At 48.9% G+C, this 20,174-nt stretch overlaps 4 protein-coding genes across 9 annotated transcripts; 2 read left to right on the top strand and 2 right to left on the bottom strand.

Moving 5' to 3' along the window:
• Window positions 1–810: 810 nt before the first annotated feature.
• LOC121588222 (acyl-CoA Delta(11) desaturase-like) lies at window positions 811–15,221 on the bottom strand. 5 transcript variants are annotated; one of them, XM_041905936.1, is made up of 5 exons: window positions 14,884–15,221; window positions 4,036–4,340; window positions 3,566–3,902; window positions 3,181–3,366; window positions 811–2,916 (listed from the first exon to the last, which is right to left on the bottom strand). In XM_041905936.1, exons 2-5 carry the CDS (start codon window positions 4,259–4,261, stop codon window positions 2,598–2,600), a joined length of 1,068 nt encoding a protein of 355 aa, XP_041761870.1. In that variant the 5' UTR covers window positions 4,262–4,340; window positions 14,884–15,221; the 3' UTR covers window positions 811–2,597. The 5 variants fall into 5 exon arrangements, with proteins under 5 accessions (XP_041761870.1, XP_041761869.1, XP_041761871.1 ...); XM_041905935.1 differs by lacking the exon at window positions 14,884–15,221 and adding an exon at window positions 13,833–14,130; XM_041905937.1 differs by lacking the exon at window positions 14,884–15,221 and adding an exon at window positions 7,935–8,022.
• A 133-nt stretch (window positions 15,222–15,354) lies between these two features.
• LOC121588231 lies at window positions 15,355–18,008 on the top strand. Of its 2 annotated transcripts, XM_041905951.1 has the most exons (4): window positions 15,355–15,509; window positions 15,572–15,649; window positions 15,722–15,853; window positions 17,914–17,994. In XM_041905951.1, the coding sequence occupies exons 2-4, from the start codon at window positions 15,576–15,578 to the stop codon at window positions 17,948–17,950; spliced, it is 243 nt and encodes an 80-aa protein (XP_041761885.1). In that variant the 5' UTR covers window positions 15,355–15,509; window positions 15,572–15,575; the 3' UTR covers window positions 17,951–17,994. The 2 variants fall into 2 exon arrangements, with proteins under 2 accessions (XP_041761885.1, XP_041761884.1); XM_041905950.1 differs by having other exon boundaries at window positions 15,505–15,649; window positions 17,825–18,008.
• Window positions 17,926–18,906, top strand: LOC121588230 (actin-related protein 2/3 complex subunit 3). The gene is made up of 2 exons (XM_041905949.1): window positions 17,926–18,059; window positions 18,262–18,906. The coding sequence occupies exons 1-2, from the start codon at window positions 18,054–18,056 to the stop codon at window positions 18,790–18,792; spliced, it is 537 nt and encodes a 178-aa protein (XP_041761883.1). The 5' UTR covers window positions 17,926–18,053; the 3' UTR covers window positions 18,793–18,906.
• Window positions 18,907–18,931: 25 nt separating this feature from the next.
• Window positions 18,932–19,928, bottom strand: LOC121588228 (NADH-ubiquinone oxidoreductase subunit 8). The gene is made up of 2 exons (XM_041905947.1): window positions 19,757–19,928; window positions 18,932–19,661 (listed from the first exon to the last, which is right to left on the bottom strand). Exons 1-2 carry the CDS (start codon window positions 19,791–19,793, stop codon window positions 19,042–19,044), a joined length of 657 nt encoding a protein of 218 aa, XP_041761881.1. The 5' UTR covers window positions 19,794–19,928; the 3' UTR covers window positions 18,932–19,041.
• Window positions 19,929–20,174: the final 246 nt, after the last annotated feature.

Here is a 20,174-nt window from a genome sequence, read left to right as displayed (position 1 = left end):
CTTCGTTTGCTTTGATGCCGCACACAGGTTCGTTCTTCACAATACAATACATATGCTGGGTTGGTTAGTTTGTGCTGGTACGAGATTTAGAATGAGCTGTTCCTTCTTCTCTTTATTGATTTCGTTTCAACTCCCATCGCCAACCACAAGTAGGCTGTGGTGCAGTTAGTATGATGAAAAAAAAATAAACAATTTAATAAAACCAATAGTTTGATCTCGGCTTGAAAACAAAAAATGCACATCTCAATGTGGCAAATAGCGTTCGAAACGTTTTTTTTTCTAGATATTGTTCGTCCGATTGGTCTTACCACGCTATCTATACGCCCCCTCGACCCCTACCTTCTCTCTCTCTCTCTCTCCCTTGTCAGTCCATACGTTAAGATGCTTTATATCTGAATCAGTCCACCATATCTCGTTGCTCGTATCACTTTACAAAAGCGAAGAACAACATTTAACCACATCCCCACGTCCGCGTCCTCTAGTATAAGCTCTTCCCTGTCATCTCTCACAAACCACTTGTGATCTAACCAACCAAACCAACCACCAACATTCTTTCGTGCGCTCTTCATATTCGGAAAATTGGTCACCACACACACACACATTCACGGCACTGGAAGGACAACAAAATGTAAACACACAGAAAAACAAGAAGTAAAATCATATTTTCTTCTATACAGTAATCACTTACTGTTGCCAAACACTCCCACACACGCTTGCTGAGTTTCCTCCTGGCCAGGGTGTGTGTCCCATTTCACGAGGACGTTCTCTGGATGCAGTAGTAATCAATGTTCATGTGCTGCTTTGTTTGTATTTCTTCAATTTTGTTTTAATTTTATTTCATGTACCTCTACTACACACCTAACACCGCTGCATGGACAGGTTGATGTGTCGTTCGAAAAACGACCGAACACGGCACAGAGGAGTGCGTGTCTCAACAACATTCCTTCTCTCTCTATCGCTCTGCATATCGTTATGGACGCATCGCGCTTGCTTCGATTGACACACCAAAGCACAGCGCACACCAAAGGAGCGAATGGATCCTTGCAAGGATGCTGGGTGTCTAGGTGAGGAGGAGACACACCCCTCGCAGAGGGAGAGGAAAGTAAAAACAATAAATTACTAACTTAAAGCTAAGCAAAAAGCCCGCACACCCCAATACACACGCCCCAGACGGATAGGATATATCGGTGTGGTGTGGTGTGTGTCCTGTGTGGCTTCAAATTTTGCGCCCATCATCCCCCTCCCACAGCTACAAACTATTTAACCAAAAAAAAAAAAACTCTTGACCCAAATCCCACGCTCGCCTGCCTACCTATACTGGAAAATTCACTAGTTTCCATTTTGAACTGTGTGTGTGTGTGTCTGTTCTACATACGCGTCTATAATATGTATGTGTACGTGCGTGCATATGTGTGTTTATATGTTAAACACACACACACGCGCGCACATTACTAATTCGAAGGGTATATTATTATTAAGCATGTGTGGCGGGAACATACATATCGAAGCTAGCCAGCGCAGCCGTCTCCAAACATTGAAGGCGAACCAACCAAAACAGCAGAAAAGCCCTTCTGTTCCTTCTTGCTCCTATCACAAAGTCATGTCGCATCGGCCTGCGAGAGACGGAGGGTGGGGGGGGGGCGCTGACGGTGGTGTGGGGTGTGTAATTAATTTTGATTCTCCTGTGCGCCGAAAACTAAACCAAAAAAAACCCAAAAACCAAGGGAGAGCAGCAAGGGGGGGCCAGCCTTGAATAGTGTTTGTTTTAACAATTTCTTCCTTCCTCGCACGAACTGAGCTTGTTGGACAAAACGAAAACTGTTTTTGCTTCTCAGTTGATGCCGTAGCACTGCCGGCAAACGATGGTATTGCGCTCCAGCAATGAACTCGTCCAGCTGTGAGCTTGATGAATTCAAACACTCTGCGCGGCTTTCCTCAAGCAATACTCCTCTTTTTAGTAACAATGACCCTGTGTGTGTTTTGTTTGTTTTCTGGCCGATTCGCTCCGCTTAATAGTACACACGCAGTTTGTGTAGTGTAGCAGCCGTACGTAATGGTCTAATAATTTGTTCGTCCTTAAACCAATTTGTAATTCTCGTTTTTAAATTGTTCAGGTAATGCAATGCGCCCTTTCCTAATCTCGCTTCTGGTGCGGTGCGGACTTGTGTTTGTATGGAGATGTTTGTGTGTGTATGTGTCTGTGTGTTTTAAACGTATTTAAACTTATGAACCAGCCTTTTGATGTTATCCTCATTTTTGCTTAGAGCATTATTTCATGTTACCTTCTATAATCGCGCACACTCGCAACCAAATTCTCAGTTCCTACCGATTTTTTCTCTTTTCATTCGATTTCGCTCCTTATCACACACTTAAAGCATGTGCTCTCTAGATCGATCTTCCAAAACATATCCTTCCCTTTTCCTCCTCCTTCTTAATCGAGAATGCACTCTTGTGGCGCTACACACTATGAATTCCTTCCGAAGAAACGTGTCTGATTCGTCACACCACCCCCTCCTACTACTGTCGGACGGTCACAACAACAACAACACTGTCGGTGGCACCACCACCCCGAGGACGGGGACGGGTGTGGTTGATGTTTAGTCCTCTTTCTGGTTGAGAATGGTGGCGTGCTTCACCTCGTACTGGTCCTGATCCTTGTCGCCCCAGCCCCAGGTCGGGTGGCTGCCGTCGCCGGTGCGCTTGACGCGCTTTTCCACGATCTCCTTCGACACCGTCTTCAGGTCGTACGCCCAGCCAATCTTGGCGAAGAAGTCGATGAACGCCGTCGTCAGGTTCATTCGGTAGTTGCCCAGCTCGGCCGTCTTGTAGTCCCACGGGAACACGTGATGGTAGTTGTGCCATCCTTCGCCAAACGCGAACGAAGCCACCGTCCGATTCTCCGAGGGCGAGATGCTCCTAGAGCGATTGCGGGAGAGAAACGTAAAACGAAGCTACGGTTAATAATTGCCGCTGATAAGAAGGGTAAAGACAAACAAATCACCAGACAGGAAAGGTGATAGAGGGGAAGGGAAAGAAGCAGCAGCAAAACAGCGCGCGGGGGGAATTGACCTTTGTATATGTTTTGGCGATACATTTGACAGCCATGGGAAAGTGTGTGTGTGTGTGCTGCCTTTCATTTCAAGGCGTGGGTTGGCAGCGGGTAGGTAACGAATTACTCACTTATCGTACGGCTTATCTCCCCACTTGTGGGCAGCGCTGTTCACCAGCCAGGTCACGTTCAGGATGAATGTCCAGCGGAATAGCGTGGCAACGAACCAGGCGTTGGTCCAGGTTTCGTTCCAGAAGTACACCGGCGTAATCGTGGGCAGCACGAAGCAGGCCAGTGGCATCAGGATCATGTAGTGCCTGTCAAGGGGGAAGGAATGAAAGAAAGTAGGTAAGTGTAAGTTGCGTCATAACCAATGAACACGCTCGATCGCCATCGGAAAGGCTCGTGGTGTTCCAACAATTCATCGTGCATCATTTCACAACATTCAACCATGTTGCGAAATACAATAAAAAGAAGCAGTGAGAGCGAGAGAGAGAGAGGTGAAGAGACACTTACTTGCGTTGGAAGCGCAGCACCGGGTCAGCTTCCAGGTCGGCAATGTCCAGCTGCTTGCCCTTGGCAATGACTTCCGGATGCTTGCGACACAGCAGCCAGCCGATGTGCGAGAAGAAGAAGCCACGGGTCGCATTATGCGGATCCGCATCCGTTTCCGAGTATTTGTGGTGCACCCGGTGGTCGCGGGCCCAGTGCAGAGCGCAGTCCTGGAACGCGATCGTGTTAAACACGGCCAGGATGATGCGCAGGGGCAGCTTCGCCTTGTACGACCGATGGGCCCACAGACGATGCGCGCCAGCCGTAATGCCCAGTCCGGACACGACGTACAACACGAATGCTGCAGGAGGCGAAGATAAAAAAAAAAACGGAAAGGTGTTAGTGTATGGACGCCACAGCAATAGCGCACGAAATGCACGTTTGTATAACACGTGCGATTATACGGACAATTAATTGACACAACCACAACTTACCGAAAGCGATGGTGTAGAGCCGGGCCGATGTCAGCATTAGAAAGGCGCCGTAAACGGCGGCCAGATGAAGGTAACCGAAGGCAATCACATTTCTCCAGACCAGCTTGATCTTGCGCTTCTCGGCACGCTTCAGCGGCGTCACATCCTTCGCCAGTCCGCCGTCGATCGTTTCGGCGTCCAGCTCGTTCAGCACACCGGTTGCCTCCACCGTTGCGTTTGGGGCCATCTTTCTTAGGTTTTAGTATATTTTACGCCCTCGGTGATGGTGATGGTACACGTCGTTTTCTATCAACCTTCCAGGCAAGCTGAAATGGAAAATGATGTTCAATACACTATTAGCTACCACTCACTAACCATCCCCCTTTGGATGAAGCTAATGCCCTTTCCCCCGCACGTGCTGCGGATGCAGTTTTGACATGACACCAACAAAAATGGACTTGTGTGTGCATCGTGTGTGTGTCTGTGTGTATGTGTACTTTTATAAACTGTTTTCTTCGCTTTTGTTTTTTGCATGCAACGCAAAAAAGGTCAGGGCCATCAGTATGTAGCAGAGAGCGCGCTAAAGCCAACAGAACACTCACTTGCTCTCTTTCTCTCTTTCTGTTTCTCCACAATTAATCGATAATATTCACAGCAGTATGACGGACAAAAATATCATCACATGAAAATCGCTATCCATTCAACCTATCTCTGCATGGATAGGATCAAATTTTGTTCAATTGGAAAACTACAGCGCTGGGAAGTGGGTTCTCATTAATGATTTTAATCATCAATCATTCAAAAATTCAACCACGTGCCTTCGTTACCACGATGGATGCAATGGGGACTTGGACACCAATAACCCAACACCACCATAAACAGAGTTCCCCACAGCCAATTGGAAACGAAAGTCCATTCCACTAATTTGCCCCCAAGGGGTGAGGCAGTAATAGGAGAGGGACACGTTTATTATTCAGGAGCAACAGATGGTTTGGGAAAACGGGAAACTTACACGCCCTCAATGTCACACACCGCAGTGTGGTTTCGTTTCCCGTGGGAGCCAAATAGCACTCGACACGCTCGCTCTGCCTGTCTGTATTTTCCCACCGGAACCTGAACTATGCAAAAAGGCAGCAATTTTCACTTAAACACCCTCCCCGCATCTAAACTCTTATCAAAAACACACACACACACACACACAATCACACACGATGCAGCAGGAACAAACACGATGAATTAGTCGATAATCGGAGAGCTGCTACTGCGATCGTTGCTGTCGGTGATTTGTTTTAAAACGCAGAACAAAAACAAACCAATTTCACACGGATCATATCAGCGACAGACAAAGAGAACCTATATCAAAGCAACCAACTACGCACGCAACATACTCGTCGTCGTGTGTCGCGCAAACGACGCATGCATGGCGCGTACATAATGGACGTCCCTCCACCCATCGACAAATAGGAAAATTGGAGACGCAATTTCCAGCGCCACAATAACACCACACCATCAACCATATTATTTGCAGAAGAGTGTTGCTGTTCAAATCACTGCAAAAAGAACTTACACTAGAAGCAAAGAGATGTACTATGTTATCGCTATTAAAAGGAGTTGATTTAATACAATTTAAAGGCTAACTACTGCTGAATGCGTAGTGGTCGATTTCGTTGTCCCCGTTTCTGCAGCAGTTATAATAAAATGGGAATTCTGCAGATTTGATGATGGTTCGGTCGTTAGGTGCACTGCTACTACTATTACTACTCGGTCTGTTTAGGTGTGCTGCAGAGCACATCGAAGCAAAACTGAAAACGTTCGCCAAATTCGCAACAAGAAGACCCACCGCCCGCTCTGTTCTTTCTCTTCTTTCTCTCTTTCGCTCTTTCATGTCGTACACCAAATAGCAATCGCTCTTTAGAGATATAGATGAGCTCGTTTCTACACAATTATCCGGATGTTTCAACACATGGAAAAGGGAGAGAGAGAGAGAGAGAGCGGAGAGGCTAAGAAGACAGCAATGGACAAAAACAAGCAAACAGAAAACAGGGAATATTTTATGAGAAAAAAATTATGTAAACAAACGTTATCCGATCGAACCCCAGCGGAACCAACAAATATTAGGGAGAATTACACCCAATCGAAGGTTTTGCGCGAGGTGCGAATGAGAGACACACAAATGTACGGTCGTCGATGGGGTGTTGTGTGGATGATTTTGCCAAAACTCTCCAAAGCTCAACACACACTGTGGAGCAACTCTCTTGCTCTCTCCACCTTGGTTGGTTCTCTCGGAACACATCATATGGAAAAGTGGAAAACTCAAGGCTGTCAGCATTCAGCAGCAGAACACAGGTTGCGGGGGGTGGGGGGAGGTGCGTGGAAAACCAGCAGAGAAAATCTCTCAACCATCCCCCGCGCCGCGTTTGGATCGATAAAATGGAAAGGTAGAGACGACGACCCCGGACGACATGATGTCGTCGCGCCTAGCTCTCCCTCCACAGTGCTGTGTTTCGGCTGCGCCATCAAATAAAGAAAGCCAACACCCACACCCCTTGGACGTCTGGGTGGTAAGGGAGATGTTGCACGACGAAGGAAAAAATCGATATCGCTACTTCCACGCACGCCGAGGAGAGAGGCAGGATTCCATACCAAAAGGATAGTAAACACAGCTGATTCCATTAGCAGCACGCGCAGGAAGGAAAATGGATGCCGCAAATTGATCCCGATGATGATGGGGAAGGCAACGAGAAATTAATTTACTCAACATACTGAGTGTTTCTTTTTTTTTGTTTTGTGTTTTCCAGTTTTTTTAGTCTAATGTAGTTAATTATTTTAATCCGGAGAAAGAAAAAAACAAAGACATATTCTTCATTAGTCCTTGCGTTAATTACCATTGAAAGACCACCTGTGCTCCTCTTTTTTTCTGTTCTGCACCACCACAAACACACCACACTCTTGATGCCATTAAAATCCGCTTAAGAACCCAGCTGTGCGGAGAAGTGGTACGCATTCCTTAGGGTTATGACGCACTTCGCGTTTAAAATCACTACGCACATGCGCGACCGTCTGTTTTTTCTCGCTTTTAGAAAGCATGAAAACATTAATTAAACAGCGGCGCAAAAACAAACTCTTCAACCTGCCCCGAACACCGAAGTTGGCCAAAAAGTCATATTTGGAGTAGCTAAAGCTGCTCTACATGTACGTCAGGTGCTTCAGAGCGCTCCTATTGCGCAGGGGACCACTGGCCGGCTTATTAACATTCTGCGCAAGTAACTTTGCGGCAGCGCAGCGAGCCGCCACGTGTGGTGCTGGACGCAACAAACAACGGCAAACCTTTGGCGGCGTACCATTTTAATAATTACTGCATTGACGACAGCAGCTCCCCTGAATGGCCTCCGATTAGGTCCATTAAAGCTCCGAAAGCCGTTTTGCATATGATAATGCACTCGTCCATTTCCTTGGATGGATGAAGAAGCTAAAAGGCACACACACACACATAAATGCTTCTGGCCCATTACGCACGCGCTCTCTTCCGTAAAAACTTGAAGGGCATCCAATGCGTTAATGGGATGCTTCCTATAACATTCATATGCTTTTCAATAATTAAACCAGGAACAGAACCCCCCTGACTTTGGTTCCTACTACCAAGGTGTGTAGGTTCACATTCGTATCCCATCATCACCAAAAAAGCCAGAGCTGCACACACCAACGAACTTACTGCTTGGGAGCGTTTTTATTTTTAAAAAGCGACACCACCGTTGCCAATTTTATGCTGCCAACGGATTAGCCCAAGTGAACAAACTATCGATCTTCGCGACTTTTGTTGGCAATGGCACCTCGCCGATAATGTAAATGTGTCGTGTTTCGCTAACCTCGAGGTGCAAATAACTTCACATCAGCAGTACCCCGCACACAGCGTCACTCACTTAATTCCTGTTGCGCTACCCCTTCCTTAAGGCTCGATGTTCCAAACCGTTGCACGGTCAACAAGGTACTGAAATACCGATCAGCTAGCTCGGACGAATCAGCCCTAATTCACACACTATCCTTTCCCCCCCTCGGTAAGATGCGAAGAAAGACATCCTTCCTGCTCCCGTCCCTGCCTGACTGCCTGCATGCAGTGCTGCTGATAAGCAAAGCGGCTCTCCCATCGCTCTAACCTACACCTTGACGACCTCACCTCATCCCAGTCCAGCAAGGGGTCAGGACACACACACGGCAAGTGCGAGTACACGAACAACGGTTGTCCCGGGCGCGTCAGTTGCAGCACGTTGCGAGGCACTGGTATGGCACGCGGCGGCCCGGTTGCTCGTCATCCGTTGCCCGATCACGTCAAATCACGACCCGGCGTCATCGATCAGGGGCCGCGCGATCTGATCTGGCGCGATGTTGCTGCACCGTTTCAACGTGACGCGCGCCCCGAAGGTGCCTGCTGCTGCTGCCTCTGTTACTGTGTGGTTTAGGCTCCTCTCTCGCTCTTCTCCTCCACACAGCGCACGGAGGGAATCACAGCTCAATTACCTCTATACAAACAGGGAGAGGTCAATTGGAAAGCCAACCCGTCAGCTGATTTCGCCCCTTTCGTAAGCAAATTTCGCCGCCTTATCTGTCCCGGATTGGACGCGCACAGGAGATCCGAACATGGTTCACACTTCCAGAGGTCGCTGGATTGTTAAGCAATTGGCGAATTTCGCATCCATGGCGGCAGCGTCAATTGGTCCAGTGGTGCCAGTGTGCAAGCTAACTAAAACGAGATACGGGAAATGAGGCACAATATCTGTCCAAAACGATCGTCAGCATCGCATCAGCACACGGTCACGTGTCTCTCTCGCTGGTCCATTCTAGGCTGTTGGGCTTCCATGTTGCTGCAATACTGCATTTAAGCAGTTACCTTTTGAATAGTGTGTTCGTTGCGAGATTCATGGCTCCACAAAGGTTGGAAGAAAAGCACACAAAGCCGGACGACGGACAGGGCGCGACAGGGACATAAACTGCGATCAGTGCTAAATTAAATTAGTCTGACCTTTCCATTCCTTTGAACCTCTCAACCCTCCTCCACTCCTTGGCAGCTTGTTAAGTTCATAGAATTCACGGCTACATTCAGCCGGACGAACAGCTTCTTTGCGTGCTTGAAAGGATATTTTGTGATCCGGGGTCTTGATCTTCACAATACTTGCTGCTAAAATTTCATCACATTGCAATGACCTTGTAACCGACGAAAACAAACATTAAGTGAAGTAAGACGGACACAGACTGATAAGAAAACTTTCAAATTCAGGATGTTTTACTGTTGAGAGAAAACATTAATCGGCTGCCAAATTAACTAAACCCAGAGCAACAAAGCAAAAACTGCAAGATCCGCAATTAAAGACCCGCAGCTGCTGTTGCTTTCGTACGATCCACCACCACCCGCCCAGCCGGATTTGGCTTATCGCTGGACTAAAAAATGGTGAAATAAATAAAGTGTGCGCCCGCTTGTACGGAGAGAAATAAACATGTTTTCTTTTACATTGGTAGGCTCATTGAAAAAGAGAAGAAAAAAACACAATCATAGAAATGTTTCTACACACCATCAAATGTGCAACGCGTCAGACGATCTTTGCTGTCGCGTTTTGTTTTGGACGGTTTAGGCTGGATGTTGCGATTACGACAGAACGCGCCAAGAGACAAGCTAAAAACACAACATTAATTCAGAGAGCTTTGTCTGGACAAAAACGTACTTTATGACAGCCGTTGGCTGGTTAAGAGCGAGCAGCAGCAGGTTCGTTTTATAGGTTTAAGTTTAAACCAGACAGACATAAAACGTTTACCACCACACAGCAACTTCTTACCGCTGCCGCTCGATTGGGCAACAACTTCTTTATTCTCCACAAATGCACGCAAAAGCATTTGCGGAACGGTGAGACGAAACCCCAAGAAGGTGGTGCTTCTTCCAGACTGAATTCTTTGCTACACCACCAACACGTAAGCTTCTTGCACAAAGCAGGCGCTGGATGGATGATGGTTACAACTAGTACAGCAGCACCGCATTTTATAGCCCACATTTAAAACCATCAGAGGCACCACACCATCACGCACCATTCAGAAGAGTAAAGGAACAGTTGCGCGCGCGCCTCATTGCCAATTCTTCTTCGCACTTGCAATTGCACACCTTGTGTGTCGATCGAGCGAGCCCTTCAAACTTCCAGAAATTTTGACACGACCAAGGCGAGCATTTTATTCTTCCCCTCCTCCCACCCCGCGTCTCACGAGGTGTGTGTGCTTGATTTCTCTGCTCTTTGGACACGGTTCAATCGATTTGAACTTTTATGCAACGGTGCGCAAATGGAGCGTTTTTTGCACGTTGCACTGCCCTTTTGCCCAAAAACGATGAACAAAGAAACTACATGCACACGCACGCACGCACACACATGTGCCCATGCGAATGGAAATTTAGTCTAATAATTATTTCGCCCATTAAATGAACTTTTGGCAAGCGATTTCCTTTCACCGCGTTGAATATCGTGTGTCACGGAAGGCGGACAATCGCCAGCAAACTGTCAAATGACGATCATCCCCCCCAGTGATCAGACACCATGAGAGGGGCAAGGCAAAACTCGTCAGGTACAGATCTGAAGAAGTTCGCCATAGCAACCGGCGCGCCACCAATGCTTTTGCGTACATGCCGCTGGTGAAGAGGTGAGAGACCCACGGAAACGTACGCGCGCTCGACGGACGTGTGCGAAGTGGGCAGGGGGAGAAACATACATTTTATGCTACATTTCTAAAACCCTCTTCTCTGCAAATAAGGGTCCACACTTTTCCCCGTGTGGCACAGCAGCATTTCCTACATTCGGCGCGTACACACATGTTGTGGTGGTGTGTGCGCAAAACGCATTTCCAGGGGAGAGAGCCAACGAAACAGAAAGCGCGTGCTCATTCGCCATCGGTCCCCTGGGCGGGTTTGAAGGGGAGGGTTGTTGAGGTGAGAAACATGCCGAGACGCATACAGCATGTTACCTTCTTTCTCACAACGATTAGGTAAACGAAGAAATGCGCCGCTATCAAAACTAACATTTCTATGGATTGCCCACGCGCAAGCGGGGCTAGGAGGCGGATGGGGCCGATGCAATATGCTCCCAACTATCCTCATACCTCCACCGTATGCTCCGTAAGCATGCAAGAGCGCAAAAACGAGTGCTGCTGCGCTCACCTGTTGCTTATGCAACGCGCCCGCCGCGCTGCAAACTGCATTTTACCTATTAGTTGTATGCAGTTTGTGTTTTTTTTTATGCGCTTTTGGGTCTAGAGCGCCCACCCCCGGTCCATGCTACTTTTCCTGCCTGGTCGTTGTTTTCACTTTTCAACCATTTATTCGCAGGGAAGGTGAGGAACGATTTTATAACTTAGGTTACCTCCCCTTCATGCTGTACACCGGTCTCTCACTCGCTCCTGCCTAAAGAAAGTGGTATTATTCTCCAAACATAATCAATTTCAATCAATCGTCATATCCCGCGCTCCTTTCCTGGGGGTTTTCTCTTAAAACCTCACACCTACACGCATGTACCGAAGTACTTTTGCGCCACGGATCAGGGCTGTATTGGCATACAGAGGTGCTGCTGCTGTGGGGGGCGCTTTGGCACGTTACGGGAGTGAACGACACAAGCACAGCTAACCAAACACAACCAGTGCGCATAAAAATAAACCCAATTTAGCAGATTCGCCGTCGCCTGACCAGCGGGCAGGCAGGCAGCAATACACCAGGGCGCGGCGCACCCGTGTGCTTTGAGAGCAGTGAAGCAATCTGCATTCGTTTCCGTCCGGTAATGATGGTGGGGGCATCGGACTGGGCATGCTCTATTTTTGCTTGCGCGCCAGTACACACACTGCGCGCGGGTGGGATCGATCACCGTCATTGGCGTGCGGTATATATGTGTGTGTATGCATTGCGGACAGCCTAGAGCACATGGGACACCTTCGCGATACTAAACGAATTCGAAAAAGAAGGTGCTCCCCTCTTCTTGTTAGCCCCGCGTGCTGCATTGGTAGTAGCGACTGGGAAGGAAGTGTGTTCGACACACATAAGCTTCCGCAGCCGGGCGCAGCAAATGAAGAGGAAATCATGTACAGGGTTTTCCATAATCCAGGGAGTTCTCATAATTAGGGGAAACTTTATTGACTCTTTCCAACGGGAAAAGAACTATATGCCATGGCAATTGGACTCTATAGCACCCAAGTTTTGCAAATCCAACAAGAAGTTCCAAGGAGTCTGTCCAACAAGGATGCCATATAGTCCAATTCCCATCAAATAAAATTCACTTCCAATACGATAGAGTCAAGATAACCCTGTAAACAACCGGCGGTGTTCCGTGATTTTGACCCGTGGTACTTCAGGTGTGCAAAATTACGCTTTCTACAAAAATATGACAAATTAAGTGAGTGTTAGTTTACTTCCGTTTGCTACCTTTTCCTATTCGATTTTACTACAACCCTTCATTGTCGAACAACACTGTCCAGATTTGCGGTGGAAAAACTAGTTAGCAACTACCCTTAGCAACTACCGCTGCATCCCCTTCCTAAGTAGGCTCGCCAATAAAGCAAGTTGGTGACTGTCCACATTCAAAAGGGAGCAAAATATGGAAAGAAGGGAGCAGGTGTTGATGGGGGTCGGCGATCTATGCAGAACGTACTTATCACCTCTGTCTGACACACACACGTTGTTGTTATCGATTCAGCGTGTTGCATACGAGATAAAGAAAGATGAGATTTTGCACTACCCCAAACCCATCCCACCCCTATATATTATTGTGAGGGAGATGTGCATTTCAGGCATGCGTGTGTCTGTTTGCATTCGCGGATCTCGCTGTGTGTTCTTCGAGGGACAAAACACAACCGTTTTCCATGGCCAACTCGCACACACACACACACGAAAGCTGCCTCTTTACGTAATATCGCATCATTTTTCACACCCTTCACACACAGCCCCCCTCTTCATATGAAATGTGACCTACAACTCACCTCCTTCCGCTCCCTCTCGCACATGCTCAAGGAGGTGGAGGTGGCGTGTGTGTGTTTGCGCTTGGAAAAGACGGTTTTGTTTCATTATTCATTTTTTTTTGTTTCGTTTCGTGCAAAATTCGCCAAAACGTCATGAAAAAAACATCTCCACCATGACACAATCAACAAAACGGAACTACTAGAAGAGAACGGTGGGGTGTATCGGGGCCTAGCAACATTCGATGATGAAGGGGAGTCATTGGAAAATTCGCTTACAAAGCGATGGTTGCGATTTTTGGACAATGGGAAATTTTAATCTCTTTCCTCCGCCCCTTTGAGGTTGCTTGATTTCCCCCAAACATACACACACGCACACACACGAGCACACAGCAACAGACGTTGACAGAAGGGGAGAGGGGACGTGCATGGAGAATGCCAATTCGGCCAACCGGAACATGGGGATTGTGCTGTTTTTTCTTCCTCTTCTTTTTTTTCTTTTCCGTCGACCCGTGCGCCGGTATTGTGTGTGTGTGTGTCGCCAACCAAGCAAAAGTGGGATGATGGAAAAGCCAGCTAGCTGCTCGCCACCAGGCAGGCAGGCACCACCACCATCACGACACAACACACCTTTCTGCCTTTCTTCGCCGAATATGGCGAACAGCACACACTTTCAATTGTCTCTTTTTTCGAAGGGCGCACACAAAAACGCATTCACACACAGACACACGCTCGATTGAAAAGAGTTTTTAGCACACCAAAATTCGTTTTCCCTCCCGTCCGCACACACGCTGCATACGTTCGCGCACTTTACACTATTGCACACCTTAAGCAAAAAACAAGGTTATTACCGTTTGAGACACCGGAAGGAAAGGCGAATTTCCCTCACAGCCTACTGCTCTGCTCAGCTCGAGAGGACCAGCGCCGTGTGTGCTGTTGTATCCTGGGAACGGATACCCTACCAGCCACCAGCTTGCAAAAACTGCCACCTACTTGCACACACACACACACACACGCGAAATGCGCAACACAAAAACAGATGTTGCGGATAAAGGTGCGCGCTTGCTTCTCTGCCGCTGCTGCTGCTGCTGCTCCAATCGGCGGTTGACAATTCGTCGAACTGAACTGCTTAGAATGGAGCACCGAACGTTATATATGATGAAAGCACGCGCGTTCGACTGGCATCATCGTTGTGTTGGGCCGCATCGAGCGCCCCAGCGCACTGAGAATGGGTGTGAGTAGCGTGTGTGTGTGTGTGTGTGTGTGTATCTGTGTCTGAGAGCGATCCCATTCCCCCATCACGTCATCCGCGCAACGCTTGCACATAGATCAAGCGAAGAGAAAGAGAGAGAAAGGGAGGTGGGATGGAAGAGAGGCGCGCCGGGAAACAAAAGCAAATGATCCCTTGCCGCTTATCAGCAGACCGAAAGTCCTGAGTCTCCTTCAGGAGTCAGGAAAGCACGCCCTGTACAGACAGACCCACACACACACACACACATGGTCCGGTCAGGTAAAGCGAGTGTTTGCGGGAGCGGGACAGCAAACGTTAGCAACAAACGTGGAGCAAGAAAGTGAGACCCGCTGCCAACGCCGGTATTCTCTCTCGCTCCTGCTTGTTGTCCTTCCGCAGTCCCCAACCGACATTACCACCTGCTTCCTTTCCATAAAAATGGCAAGAGATCTCTCTCTCTCCTTCTCTCGCTTGACCCACAGCAAAGGGTCTTTATCAGTTGGATGCTTGAGCCACACAACAATTACGCTTTCACCAGCAACACCGGGACCGGCCAACCCAATTGGTCCGCGCGACCGGTCGGGCACGTACACGTTTGCTTCAGAATTTGCACAACACCCCTCTCCCCAGCCCACCATCACCACCACCACTGGTACTGGGCGTGTACTCACCTTGATTCTTGCGGCTTATCAAAATTTTAGCAAAACCACAGCAGCAGCAGCCCAACACGACGACGACGGTGGTGCGATACAAGGCCTACTATAGAATGATGCTGCGGCTTGACAATCGCAGCTCCCCCGATTACACTGCACGGTTTTCACCGATACCAAAACGAAACCACACACGCGCGCACTCTCTTCGATCTCTGGCAAGAGCCAACAGCAGATTCCTTTCCCGAAACGACGGAGCGCCTTTGGAAAAGCGGTGCGACACCGTATTCAGCGGACCACGAGCCGTGCCAAGCTGCAGCCAGAGCGCACACAAACGCTTTTCGCGACCAACCACCGAAAAGGGTTAAACGGAAATGTGTGCCGGGCCAGTCCGAGCGAACCGCGCGAGGGGAAAATGTGCGAAATCGTACGATATTCTGCTGTGCTGTGTGTGGTTGCCTTGATCTCGCACACACACACGCACACAGTGCGCGCCGCTCTCGTACACAATTGGTGGGAGAGTGTATTGGTATCGTTTTGTGGTGCGCTCGACGATAAAAAAAAACAACGAAAACTAAATTGCGGACGAGCAGGGGCTTTTGGCCGTTGCATGCACTAGAGAAAGAACTTGAAACGATTTGGGTGCAGTATGTTGAGTGGGTGGGTGCTATCTTTTCTTTTTGTAACTTGAAATTGTTTTATTTTCCAGATCGATGGACTTTGACACGGTCGTTGGTCCGATTGGTGGTTGTAGTACGCGGGATTATCGGCCACTCTTCCGCCGTAAGTAGGTATCTCTAAAGTGGCTTTTGGCATTGTCTTGCTGCTGTCCTCAATTCAAGTTTTCCGCACGTTGCAGCCGCGAAAAACAACATCGCTTCAGAATGAGCCATCACCCCTATACTCCCTCCTATCGTCTTGGCGGTGAAGTTACCGACCAGATTAAAACCCTGAACCCGCTTCCGATAGCGACGAATGAGCCTATAATCTGGTAAATCTATTTGTGCAAATTTCTTTCTTCACATTCTTTTTACAAAACCGGCTTGACACATCATCGGCTTTGCGTCAACGCGGTTCCTAGAGCGCTTCGATAGTTGGTGATAAGGAAATAGCCGCAAATTGCGTCGAGGCCGAGGTCGAAGCTTTTTTTGGACTGCGATAGCCCAAGCTTTAGCCTTCTTAATCTGTAGCTTAACCGAAAACTGGTTCTCACGCTCATTACAAAAAAACGCCAAAAATTGCCCAAAATTGGGGAAGGAGAAGAATTGCGTTGCATGCGCGTGGGGAAGCTAATGAAAGGTTGGGCTGATAAAGGTTTGGTTTGTTTTCGACTGTTTCATGCTATCTGCAATCAGAGTGGCTTATTACGCGATTGCCCATCACAGGTGTGCTTTATCTTTGGCGCACCTCACCGTCTCCCAGCCCCCCCCCCCTCCCTTGGCCCCGGTGGCTATGATTTATTGGCCGTGTGTGTATGGCACAACAGATGGGAATCACGCGTCCGGCAGGTGAAAGAATTTCATGATAGGCGGTAATGTGCATTTGAGACCCCGGAATCCGGGGCATGGGATGGAACTGGACCTATTGCCGAGCTGAAAGTCAAACCGGGTGGACGTCATCGGTTAGCACGTTTTCCTTCTAGCGCATAAGGACGCGGATCACGTGTAAAACGGAATTGTTTCACGGTCAGGGATCATTATTCTACGTTTTTTTCTAGCATTGTTTACGTTGCTGCCTTTCCATTTCTAAACACAATCCTCAGCCCAGCCCTAATCGGCGTCATCGGAATTGTGCCCCGAGCCGTTTATGCGCAATACGAGCCGCTGCGATCGCGACGACATTATTGAACGATTCTGTGAGGCATTTCATGTGTTTATTTTGCATATCAGTCGTTAGATTTTGCAAACACCAAGCGCGCCAACCACAGCGCCATTTGGAACGCCAAGTCATACCAAAAAGCCGCAGCATACGGCTATGTTGATGTGTTGTTATAGTGTTTTTGCACACACACTGCCGGGCTAGAAAGAATGAGAAAATATGCCGGTTACCAACGGTGCACCGTGCGCAAGCGGGACAGCCACTGGTAGACGTCGAAATCGGTTGTTGTTTGTTGTTCGCGAATGAGAAACGCGCGCGAGCGAAGGAAGCTGCTGCCGGCGACGCATTGCCAAGAGAACGCGCACGCAGCCGACGGACAACGGAGAGCGCAACACATCACGCCATTCATCCCCATTAAATTCCGTTCTGTGCAAACCCGGCAAGGGGCTCATGCTCGCACCCAAACTGAGTCATGCGTCCCCCTCCCTTGACACATCTTGACACACTCACACACAAACAAATGGGTGTAATTGTTAGGTCGTGTCCTAACGGGTGATGCGTCCCGCCGCCCAGCGCGCCGCGGCAGCGCTGCATAAGTAATGCGTACACGTGCACGTGTGACGTGGTGCGATGCGTTGCTATTGACCTTCAGCATCGGTACGCCTCGCGCCATTTCGCGATGCGCTTTGGACCCGATTGCATGCATCATCATGCTGCTAGGGGGCTGCGCGTCATCCCTAGAACGGTTCCGGCATCGGCTGTTTGGGGTCGTAAGGGCGTACAGCCCCATGCAATGCAGCTGTTCGGTTGGGTAAGAAAACGGAGTTGCAAATTGCGTGCGGATTGCATAATACCGCTGACGGGGTAGCATAACGTGTCGCTTGTGGGCTTAGAACGGGCAGAACTGTTTTGTAAACTACAGTAAATAGCCATCGAGCTGCTTACTTCGACAATGAATGCCTCGGGAGGGTGGGGTTTGGTGCCTGTAGCTGCTTTAGAGATATTTTTATCTGCAATTGATCGACCTTTTAATTGATACTAGCTGAAATAACTCTTCACTTTTGATGCGAAAATTATGTTTTCACAACAAACTAATATCGATTGTAATTTTCCTACTGAATTATTATTGCTTGCCTTTGCACAGTCTGCTGGCAACACGGCCTGTCGTTGTGCGCAACTGTCAACTGACAAAACGTCAAAAAACTGTATTTGCCCGAACCTGGATCATTGCAGGGGAGGAGGAGATGTGGCGGATTGTCAAAACAATTGAAGAAAAACGAAACCAACTTCCCAATAGAGCTGCATTGTGTGCAGTTTTTAGTCAATAATAATTAAGTAAAGCTACCCTACGGTCAATAAACTCTACTGCTACAATGCCGGTAAGTTGGAGAACCTTTTGGGCAGTATTAAACTCCGGCCAGGGTTGTCCTGGACCTGTTAGCCCTTTTGTCCCGAAGGCATTAGTCATCACAACCGCCCCAAACCCGAGTCGGGGTGTGTCGTTGATAGGGCAAAACATCCAAAAGATAACAGTAGTGTTGGGCGAAGAGATTCATGATTTGACCCTCCCTCCGTTTGCAGGCCTACCATTCACAGATAAAGGATTACTCGCAGTCCGTGGGCAATATGGCCATTCTGCCGATCCGGACGCAGGCCCGCGGGCCCGCTCCAGTCAATGCCAGCCTCGAGCAGGACATCATCGACGAAACGCTGTACTACTTCAAGGCGAACGTGTTCTTCCGCACGTACGAGATCAAGTCGGAGGTGGACCGGGTGCTGATCTACATCACGCTCTACGTGACGGAGTGTCTGAAGAAGCTGCAGCGCTGTGCGAACAAAAACCAGGGCCTGCAGGAAATGTACACGCTGGCCATTTCGCGCTTCGACATTCCGGGCGAGGCGGGCTTCCCGCTGAACGCCGTGTACGCCCGGCCAAACTCACCGGCCGAGGCGGAACTGATGCGACAGTATTTGCAGCAGCTGCGCCAGGAGGTTGGCATTCGCGTGTGCGAGCGCGTCTTTTCCGGCGAGGACGGAAAGCCGAACAAGTGGTGGCTCTGCTTCGCCAAGAAGAAGTTCATGGACAAGTCGCTCTCGGGACCGGGCCAGTGAGCCCGGGGAGAGGTCCCTTTTAATTATGTTTATGCATTCGTGTCCCAACTGCTTTTCCGTTTTTTACATAGAATAAATTTCGCGTAAGTTCTCTACACGCACGCGTCTTCCGAATGAGGCTTTCTGCGCACTACGCTTATTACGGGCTGGGAGGCTTTATTCTTCAGTGTTAATTATCTGTTATTATACATAGTTGCTATCCACACGGGACGTGCTGGGCTGCCCAAACATCACTCCTCTGCTTCGCTTTTAACGGTACAGGTAGTCGGCGTTGATGTTGGTCGCAATTTCCGACTCCCACTTGTCGCCGTTGCTCAGCAGCTTCTCCTTGTTGTACAGCAGCTCCTCGTGGGTTTCGGTCGAGAACTCAAAGTTCGGCCCCTCGACGATGGCATCGACCGGGCAAGCCTCCTGGCAGAAGCCACAGTATATGCACTTGGTCATATCGATGTCGTAGCGCGTCGTGCGCCGGCTCCCGTCCGCACGCTCCTCCGCCTCGATCGTGATGGCCTGCGCCGGACAGATGGCCTCGCACAGCTTGCACGCAATGCAGCGCTCCTCGCCGCTCGGGTAGCGGCGCAGCGCATGCTCGCCACGGAACCGCGGGCTGAGCGGTCCCTTCTCGAACGGGTAATTGATGGTGGCCGGCTCCTTGAAGATGTGCGCCAGGGTGACGGCGGCACCGCGGAACAGCTCCGTCCAGAAGATCGTCTGGGCCGCACGGTCGGTAATGTCGTTCATGTCCATGCTTTGCTCCTTGTTGTTCACGTAGTAGTACTCTTCCGGTTTAATTGCAGCGGGCTTGGCCTGCGAGCTGTAGCACCGCGCGGCGGCGGTCGAAAACGAAGCCGGACGGATCAGTCGGCTGCCTAAAAGCACAACCACAGTATGAAGTCAAGGCACGAAGCCAAGGCAAACAATATTATCCGAGCTCGGTGATGGGAGGACACCCGCCCGCACTTACCCTGTTTGGCCAGCGAGAAGATTTTTACGGCCGACATGGTTGCTTCCGTCGTATTCCGCGATTCTTGTCCGGGAGTTGCACTATTTGCAAACGATTGCAAAACTTTTTTCGGCTCGTTTCTGCTTTCGAGAGAATTTTGACAGCACCGTGTGAAGTTACGTAAATTTACAAATGGATTTCCATCACGTTTGTTTACAATCGTGCACAAGGTATGTACAATAATATTACGAAATTTATTACTGTTCCATTTTCAGCTTTGAGAAAGGCAATTAATCTCACTTTAAATATTTGAGACCGTGTCAAAATTGATAATTAGTAGCAATAAGCAGTGAAATCGAATAAAAAATAATTATTTTACGCTCCTATCACAGCTTCACTATCTTTCTCTTGCCCATTTAGTGCGGAATGTCAAAATCTG

This window comes from Anopheles merus, chromosome 2R (assembly GCF_017562075.2).
Source record: "Anopheles merus strain MAF chromosome 2R, AmerM5.1, whole genome shotgun sequence".
NCBI classification, from domain to species: Eukaryota; Metazoa; Arthropoda; class Insecta; order Diptera; family Culicidae; genus Anopheles; species Anopheles merus.
This window is presented reverse-complemented; position numbering and strand designations above follow the sequence as displayed.

What these genes read in the sequence shown, in the direction of transcription:
- LOC121588222 (XM_041905936.1), bottom strand. Translation starts at nt 4,261, where the DNA reads ATGGCCCCAAACGCAACGGTGGAGGCAACCGGTGTGCTGAACGAGCTG. An exon ending in GCTCTACACCATCGCTTTCG is followed by an intron (nt 3,903 to 4,035) that starts GTAAGTTGTGGT and finishes CGCCTCCTGCAG; the next exon opens with CATTCGTGTTGTACGTCGTG. An exon ending in GGAGATAAGCCGTACGATAA is followed by an intron (nt 2,917 to 3,180) that starts GTGAGTAATTCG and finishes CAATCGCTCTAG; the next exon opens with GAGCATCTCGCCCTCGGAGA.
- LOC121588231 (XM_041905950.1), top strand. Translation starts at nt 15,576, where the DNA reads ATGGACTTTGACACGGTCGTTGGTCCGATTGGTGGTTGTAGTACGCGG. An exon ending in CGGCCACTCTTCCGCCGTAA is followed by an intron (nt 15,650 to 15,721) that starts GTAGGTATCTCT and finishes CGCACGTTGCAG; the next exon opens with CCGCGAAAAACAACATCGCT. An exon ending in ACGAATGAGCCTATAATCTG is followed by an intron (nt 15,854 to 17,824) that starts GTAAATCTATTT and finishes GCCTTTGCACAG; the next exon opens with TCTGCTGGCAACACGGCCTG.
- LOC121588228 (XM_041905947.1), bottom strand. Translation starts at nt 19,793, where the DNA reads ATGTCGGCCGTAAAAATCTTCTCGCTGGCCAAACAGG. An exon ending in CTTCTCGCTGGCCAAACAGG is followed by an intron (nt 19,662 to 19,756) that starts GTAAGTGCGGGC and finishes TTGTGCTTTTAG; the next exon opens with GCAGCCGACTGATCCGTCCG.